General features: G+C 35.1%; 1 protein-coding gene across 1 annotated transcript in view; it reads right to left on the bottom strand.

Annotated features, from left to right (window-relative positions):
- Positions 1-9,201, bottom strand: part of PKHD1L1 (PKHD1 like 1) — a 168,107-nt gene that overhangs the window by 101,158 nt on the left and 57,748 nt on the right. Inside the window, 4 exon segments of the mRNA XM_017891546.1 lie at positions 964-1,069; positions 1,542-1,664; positions 4,045-4,199; positions 5,945-6,092. Of these exon segments, the coding sequence (XP_017747035.1) occupies positions 964-1,069; positions 1,542-1,664; positions 4,045-4,199; positions 5,945-6,092 (532 nt within the window).

Genomic DNA, 9,201 nt, shown 5'->3' on the forward strand with positions numbered 1-9,201 from the left:
AAAAAAAAAAAAAAAAAAAAAAGTGGGAATTCATTATAAAATGCAAGAGTGGATATAAACATAAGGATACCAAAGGACTATAACCAAATTAAAGTTCATTAAATCCTTATTCTTGAGAGTTTTAACCCCATGTAACCTGAATTATCCCAAAGTTAGTATCATCACTATTTTAAAAAGTCTGAAAAATATATTCTTTCAACATAAAAATGCAATATTTTAAATTTTAATAATTTTAGGAGGTACCACTATAAAATTAGTCGGTGAGTTTTCCTACTATCCATCAAGATTAAATATGTAACTATAGCATCTGAGTTTATTGTTCTGATTGAAAAAAAGCCATCCCTTACTATCCTTATTCCTGCTGTTTTACTTCAGTCCTTAGTTGCTCAGACGCAAAGCATAATCGCATTTTTGAGGCAATAACATATTATGAAGAAATGGTATAATGTGTTCCTTAGATTGAGTTCCTGGCAATAATTTTTATATCTCTTATTCTCAAATCTAGGACACGATCACATTCTTTCATGAAACAGCAGATGTCTTGTTACTAGCCTTTTAATACTAACTCTCCTAGAAGAAGAGTTCTCATAGAATAAAAGACTCCACTTAATACCCTAGCTGGTACAGTTGAACAAAAGTGCCTCAGTGTCCAAGTGAAATTTTAAAGACTGAGTCTAACTGGTGAAACTAGAGAAGTTTAAGATTAGTAAATCCTCTACTTCAAAGGCAAGATTTCAGCTTCAAAAGAAATAGTTTTTTTCAAAAATAAATAATTAGTGCCCTTTCCATAGCTTTTTTCTCTGATAGGATTTTTAATTTTCACAATGTAGAACTGTTTGCTTGCTTCAGCTAACAGTATAACAGTGACACTAGTATAAACACAGTTTTAAAAGTCATTATCAGAGTTTACATTTTGCTGGTTATCTTTCACACCCTAGTATAGGTTAAAAATCAGGAACTTACCTTGAGAAGGGCTTGTCGCCAAGACTAGGGGAGTAATGTCGGAATTCCATGTAAATCCACAGTCACCTGAACATTTAGCTGGAATTCCATTGACATAGACTTCAACCTTCAAATAAAGAAACAAGAAGCTAGAGAACAGAGGCAAAGAGGCAGCAGTAGCATATGAATAGGTTTTTAACAAAAGCGTTGGAATTTTGTTGATTTGCTTGTTTGTTTACTAAAATTAGTTTATATTTTTTCTACTTTGATATTTCATTCAATCTTGCCCTTGTGAAAGTCACCTAATCTCTTTACACTTTAATTTCTTCATCTTTACAAAAATTGAATGTAAAGATTGAATGAAAGACTCTATTTTCAAATTCTGGCATAGTAGAGCTAAAAAATCTACTATTTTATCATAAGGAAGATAATTTTCCCAAAAGCCATAAAATAATGTTATCAAGTTGATCAATGTAAACACAAATGTTCCCATGAAATACAGAAGTCGATCCCCCTGTTTTACCAGGTCTGTAACATATTATAAACTAGTTATACTGCTAAAATTACATCACGCGTCATGAGAAAAGTTTCAAAAATACCTGTGGCTGTTGACTGGGTGTACGAAGTAGGTCTCCAAGTATGTGTCGTCTGAATAAGCCACCTTCCTTTATCCTTGTGACTGTCATATTAGCCTTTTCTCCAATAATGTTGGAATCATTAATCTATTTTTACACACAATTATTTATTAGAAACCCTCCCGGGTTTACGCCATTCTCCTGCCTCAGCCTCCCGAGTAGCTGGGACTACAGGCGCCCGCCACATCGCCCGGCTAGTTTTTTGTATTTTTTAGTAGAGATGGGGTTTCACCGTGTTAGCCAGGATGGTCTCGATCTCCTGACCTTGTGATCCGCCCGTCTCGGCCTCCCAAAGTGCTGGGATTACAGACTTGAGCCACCGCACCCGGCCCTCACACTAGTTTTTCATTTTTAATTTCAGCATAGGGCAAAGGTGAATAAAAGTCAAAGGATGTAAAACAAAATTCAAAACCATTGTAGTCACTTTTTTTTTAAAGGAAACTCTTCAAAAATGAACATAACCTATCCAAGAAAAAACATTAAGACCATTACATTATCATACATTGCATCAATTACAACTTGAATTAAAACTAAAATTAACTTGAATTTTATAATTAAAATACATCTAAACAAAATGAATCTACTAAACTTGATTTTCTCAAAATGTCCTATGCTTTTCTGAATATGATAACTGGTAAATTATTGTTAAATAGTTGAAAACTGAGTCATCTTTCTATCCGAGAGTCAACTTTTCCTTGAATCATTTTTTTACCTTTACCCTGGTTTTTCACCCAGTTTTGGAATTATTTGTTCTTCCAATGGTAAAAATAAAGCCAAGTAAAATCAGTATATACAATTTGTTCTTTACAAAATTCCTCTGCAAATATGGCAACCTTCTGATGTATTCAGGGACTAGCAAAGGGATAGGAGTCTCCATGCTGGGCCATGTGTGAGCCAAATGATATGGAACAGAAATAATGAATAAGCAGAGGAGACTGATCAGAAAAGATGGAAGAGAGTAGATGCACAGACACCAGCAGAGACACCAAGGGCGGTCAGTCACTAGACCTATCTTCATTGTGTAATTTTCTAATCTCAGTTCCCAGCCATGGATTTTTCTAAAATAACCCCCACATTCTTATGACTATTACTATTTTGCACAACCATACAGATTTGTTTTCTGTTTACACAGTTGTTTTTGCCCCCACTGCCTTATCTTCTCCACTTTCTCTCCTTCCCCAAATGATTTCATAAGTAGAGTTCCGCATTTTTTCCACTTTATGTCATGAATTTCTTTCCAGGTGAATATATGTGGGTCTACACATGGCTGCATAGTGTTCAATGTGAAAGTTACATCATTTAAACAATCTTTCTGCTATTGATGGGGATTTAGGTTTCTAGGTTTTTACTTTTACAAATAGTGCTTCAGTGACTACCTTTGCACCTATATCATTTCACATTTATCTTATTATTTCAGTAGGATAGAGTTATATAAGTGATAGTGATGAATCAGAAGGTCTCTGTATTAAGATACTACTAAGTTATCTTCACAAAAGGTTGTCCTTATTTTCGTTCTCACCAACATTTCACAGAAGAAACTATTTCCTTGCACTCTCATCATCACTAGAAAGCATCTTTTTTTTTTTTTTTTTTTTTTTTTTGAGACTGAGTTTTGCTCTTGTTGCCCAGGCTGGAGTGCAATGGCAGTGGCGCGATCTCGGCTCACTGCAATCTCCACCTCCCGGGTTCAAGCAATTCTCCTGCCTCAGCCTCCCAAGCAGCTGAGATTACAGGCGTGCACTGCCATGTCCAGCTAATTTTGTATTTTTAGTAGAAACAGGATTTCACCATGTTGGTCAGGCTCATCTCAAACTCCTGTGATCCACCTGCCTCAGCCTCCCAAAATGCTGGGATTATAGGCATGAGCCACTGTGCTCAGCTGAAAGCATCATCTTTTTAATGTTTGACAATCTGAGTCCCTAGACTCCTCTCCTTCACATACTCTGGGCCTGACTCCTTTCCCCCATTCTCTTCCTCCCTCTAACTAAAGAAAGGTAATTAGATGACAGCCTAAGGTGTTACCCCTTTATGAACTTGGAAAGATCATCTTTATAACCACAGAAGTATCCAAGGCCCCAAAATACAGCTCTCGTGGTAGAATGATAGCGAGGCTGATTCCCTCTGGGACCCCCTTAGCATACATCTGGATTCAGTTTGGTTTAATTCTGAGACCGGCCCTGACTGTGCTCCACCTGCCCCTGTCAAGGGGATTCTAATACACACATTCCTGGACTTTTTTCTAAATGGCATATGGAGTAAAGTACCAATAGCCATTCTCCATGAAAGATAACACTGGGTCAACTTAATTTAGAAAAAACCTTCTCCTTAATTTCCTTTTAAAGAAATTTTAGTTTATGGTTTGCATTTTTATAATATACATAGCCTCCAGTTCTTTTTGGAATAAAACAGGGTCCAAATAAGCAAATAGCACATAGAAGAAAAGAGAAGCCAAGCTAAATGAGGGAACCTGTAGAAGATTCTGCTTTCCACAGGTGCTTCTCCACTTGATGTTCCATGCGTAGCCAGCACATGTTCCCTCTCGTGTAACTGAGACTTTTCCCAATCCTTCCAGACTCTGGAGCACAAACTGCAGATCTGTAGCTGACACAGCAGCGGGAAGGCCTGCACTCACAGAGGGGTGGCAAACAGCAGAAGTCACAATTCACAAACCGGCTGGACGTGGTGGCTCACGCCTGTAATCTCAGCAGTTTGGGAGGCCAAGGCAGGTGGGTCACCTGAGGTCAGGAGTTTGAGACCAGCCTGGCCAACATGGTAAAACCCCGTCTTTACTGAAAATACAAAAATTAACTGGGCACGGCGGTGCGTGCCTGTAATCCCAGCTACTTGGGAGGCTGAGGCAGGAGAATCCCTTGAAACCAGGAGGCAGAGGTTGTAGTGTCCAAGATCATGCCACTGCACTCCAGCCTTGGTGACAGCGAGAGTCCATCTCAAAAAGATAATAGTAATAAAATAAAATAAATTCACAAACCAATTTCATCTTTAAAGTACATGAAATATGTACTATGTATTATCACTTGTAGACTCTATGTCCCCTTCCAGTATAGTAAAAATAAAATTTGCATTCTACTTATGCCAAGAATTTATATATTTCCTGGAAATAAAATATATACAATTTTATCCATTTCAAAATAATAATAGACAATTATTTTAAAAAATTATATGAGTAATGTACCTCAAACTCTGGCCTTGGATTGAATATTTTTAATATCAATTCACAAACATCAAATATCAGTTGATGTTTTCATATCAATTCATTTTGATATTAAAAATAAAATCATTTTAATGTCAGCGTATGTTGAGTGTTAAAATGATCTTTTAATATAAAAATCGATTTTGATTAAATTAATAACTTAATATTAATTTGTATGTCTTTGAAAATACTGATAACCTGCAAGTCATGAATATAAAAGAGAAACAAACATTTGAGAATGTCACTGGTATAATGGATAAAGCAGTGATGAAAACATAAAAATGTCATTTGCCCTGAATAGTTTAGCTTCATATTACTGACATACTCTCAATTATGTAAATTATAAGAGAAATACTACTAAAAAGGAGTATGCCAAAATGTTCATTATAGTTGTCTAGATTAGCTCTGTCCAGCTGATAAATAATGTGAACCACATATATAATTGTATATTTTCTGGTAGCTATATTTTAGAAAGAAAACAAAACCAGGTAAAATATTTTAAGAGTAATAAATTGCATATAATCTCTTATATTCAAATGTTATATTTTGACATGTGGCACTAGTCACATTTTAAGTGCTCAGTAGCCACATATGACTCATGGCTATCATACTGATTAGTACAGACTTAGATAATTAAATTATAGATGTCTTTTAAAATCATATTCCAATTCTCAATTTTTATACTTTAATATTATTGTTATTGTTTGTGGCTATCACAGTAAGTAATGAATGCTTATTTTTTTAAATGCATGTATTATAGAAAGTTTTGACTTATGAAAATCATAATTTCAACTGCCTTTAAAATGGCTATAAAATTGTTATAAATTTTGCAGACTTTTAAAATATTATTTGTAAGTGAAAACAATCAAAATAAATGGTGTTAGCTTTGGATGGGTGAATTATTTCCTAATCTATTAAAAGAAGGATTTGAAACAACGTTGTGATTGCTACTAATTGACCCTTATATGGCATATATTAACATATATGCATATGTGACTTTAATATATCACATATTTACTTATATCTCAAATAAATAATTAATATATTTGCATGTATCAATAAGTAGTAATTCTCAAATGAAACAACATTTAACACTTTATAACATTATACATATATGTCTGTGTATACACCAATATTTTAAACTTTTTTCATCTACCTTTGAGAATATGTCCATAAGCTTGAATGTCAAAGCTGCCACTTAGAGGTGGAGATGCAGCTTGAATTCTTTGAATATGAATTTTTGACTCGCCTGGCCAATTATTTCCTCTGTAGACAAACTCGTTCTCTGTCTCATGTGTGATTATCTAATTTGCAAAATAAATATTGATAAAATGATTAAACTTAACAATGGCTTACATGATTTCTATTTAATCATGGTACAATCCTGTGACATGACATAAATGAGCCTCACGTATTCAGGATTCTTCAGAACATTAAGGAGTGTCACATAAATCAACACAGGCCATACCTATACAGCTGCAATAATGAGGCCAAAGTCAACTCAGTCATCTGTGCAGCAATCAGCTGGAACTGCAGTAATACCTCATTAATTCAGAATGCACCCTCCATCACTCAAGGAACAAATATTTATTGAGCAGGCACTCTGTTCAAGGTACAGTGCTAATCACGGCAGAGAGGCAAAGGAGCATGAGATGTGGTCTTGGCTATTAAAAAACTAAAACAATTTTTCAAAAAATACTACATGGGGTCTTGAAAACTTAACCAACAATTTAAGAAAGTTTATGATCTACACAGTGGCTGACCCAGGCTAACAAAAATACTTGCATAATGTTCAGTGCTGATCAACTGACAAAAGCAGCACATGCTATAGAAATTCATAGATTGTAACCTTAATAGTGAAAATTATGTTCTCCTGTTTTTGATCCCTTATAGTTATCTGTTACTAGTGTAAAATTTAAAATGATAAGCCTTCTAGCCCAGAGAATGAATAAACATTCGTGCTAAAAGACATAAGCAAGAATGTTCCTAGCAGCTATATTCATAATAGCCCCAAGCTGGAAATAATGCAAAAGTTGTTCAATAGAATGGATAAATTATGGTATATTTATACTATGGAAAATTGTACAGCAACCAAAGAGAATGAAACTACAATATATGCAATGTGAATCTCACAAAATTAAATGAAAGAAGCTGGATTCAAAGCAGTACATACTGTATGATTCTACTGATATGAAGTTTAAGAACAATCGAAAATAATTAATGGTAGTAGATGTCAAAAGAGTGGTTATTGGGATAAGGAGTGAGTTTAAGAAAGAAGATAGGTTCAAGGAAGGTAGTTGGGGAGCTAATGATTATCTTGATCTGGGTGTGATTACATGAGCATATCTACTTTGTAAAAATGTGTTGAATTCAGCAAGGTTATAAGATACAAGATAAACACACAAAAATCAATTACATTTCTATACACAAATAATGAGCATGTGGAAATCGAATTTAAAAACACAAGACCATTTACAACTGCTTGAAGAAAATGAAACATGTATATAAATCTCACAAAATATGTACTAGACCTGAACTGAAAATTGAAAAATGCTGATAAATGCAAATAAATGAAGACCTAAATATGCTGGTGAAGCACAAAGAAGACAAATAAATGGAGAGACATACTGTGTTCATGGATTGGAAGACTCGATATCACAATGGTGTCAATTCTCTCCAAAGCAGTCTATAGATTTAATGTAATTATTGTCAAAGTACCAGCAAGGATTTTTTGTAGACATAAATAATCTTATTTTAAAATTTATACGGGAAGGCATAGGACCTAGAATAGCTAAAACAATTTTGCACAAGAAAAACAAAGTGAGACGAATCACTCTACTGAATGTTAAGCCTAACTATTCAGATACAATAGTCAAGAATGTATGGTGTTGGTGGAAGGACTGACATATAGACCAATGGAAAGAATAGAAAACTCTGAAATATACCTACACAAATATGATTTTTGACAAAGGTTCCGATGTAATTAAACGGAAGAAAGATCACCTTTTCAATAAACAGTGCTGAAACAATTGAAGGCATAGGCAAACAAATGAATCTCAACCAAAAATCACATCTTATATACAAAAATTAACACAAAATGGATCATGCCCTTAAATATCAAATGTAAATCTATAGAATTTTAGACAAAATAGAAAATCCTCAGGACCTAGAGCTAAGTAAGTTCTTAGACTTGAAACCAAAAGCACCATACAAAAAAGAAAAAAAAAAATGAGAAATTTGGCCTTATAAAATTTTTCAAACTTTGTTCTGTCAAAGACCTTATGAAGAAGATGAAAAGGCGAGGTACAGTGTGGGAGGAAATATTTGCAAACCACATATCTGACAAAAGAATTATACCTAGACATTTCACAGTAGAAGATATGTAGGTGGCAAATAAATTCATAAAAAGATGTTCAACATCATTAGCCGTTAGGGAATATTAATTAAAATGAAAATGAGTCATCACTACACACCCTACCAGAATGCCTAAAATTAAAAATAATGACATCACCAAACACTGGCAAGACTGTGCAGAAACTGGATCATACACTGCTGGTGGGAATCTAAAATGGTACAACCACTTCATAAAAAAGTATGGTAGTTTCTTTAGAAACTATACACGTTTTTATCATATGACCCTATAATTGCACTGTTGGGAATTTAACCCAGAAAAAATGGAAACTTATGTCTCACAAAAGCCTATAGATGAATGTTCATAGCAGTTTAATTCATAATAGCCAAAACCAAGAAACAACTCAAATGCCCTTCAACGGGTGAGTAAACAAACTGGTACATCCATAAGAGTAAATATACTCAGTAATCAAAATGAATAAATTAACCAACACAATTTTAATGATCTCAAGGGAATTATGCTGAGTAAAAAAAGCCAGTATCCAAAAGCTACATATTTGTACGATTATATGACATCTGATTCCATTTTTGTAGAATTCTTGAAATGACAAAATTATTGAGAGAATGAATTTGTAGTTGCCATATATAAGTGAGTGCAGGAGGAAGGGAATGAGGGAGGTGGCTGTGATAGCATGGCTACAAAAAGGTAGCACAAGAGATGCTCATAATAGAACTGTTCTGGTGGTGGTCAGATGAATCTACACCTGTGACAAAATTGTATAAGAACTACACAAGGCCGGGCGCGGTGGCTCAAGTCTGTAATCCCAGCACTTTGGGGGGCCGAGACGGGCGGATCACGAGGTCAGGAGATGGAGACCATCCTGGCTAACACGGTGAAACCCCGTCTCTACTAAAGAAAATACAAAAAATTAGCCGGGCGTGGTGGCGGGCGCCTGTAGTCCCAGCTACTCTGGAGGCTGAGGCAGGAGAATGGCGTAAACCCGGGAGGCGGAGCTTGCAGTGAGCTGAGATCTGGCCACTGCACTCCAGCCTGGGCGACAG

Source organism: Rhinopithecus bieti, unplaced genomic scaffold, assembly GCF_001698545.2.
Source record: "Rhinopithecus bieti isolate Rb0 unplaced genomic scaffold, ASM169854v2 scaffold_18921, whole genome shotgun sequence".
NCBI lineage: Eukaryota > Metazoa > Chordata > Mammalia > Primates > Cercopithecidae > Rhinopithecus > Rhinopithecus bieti.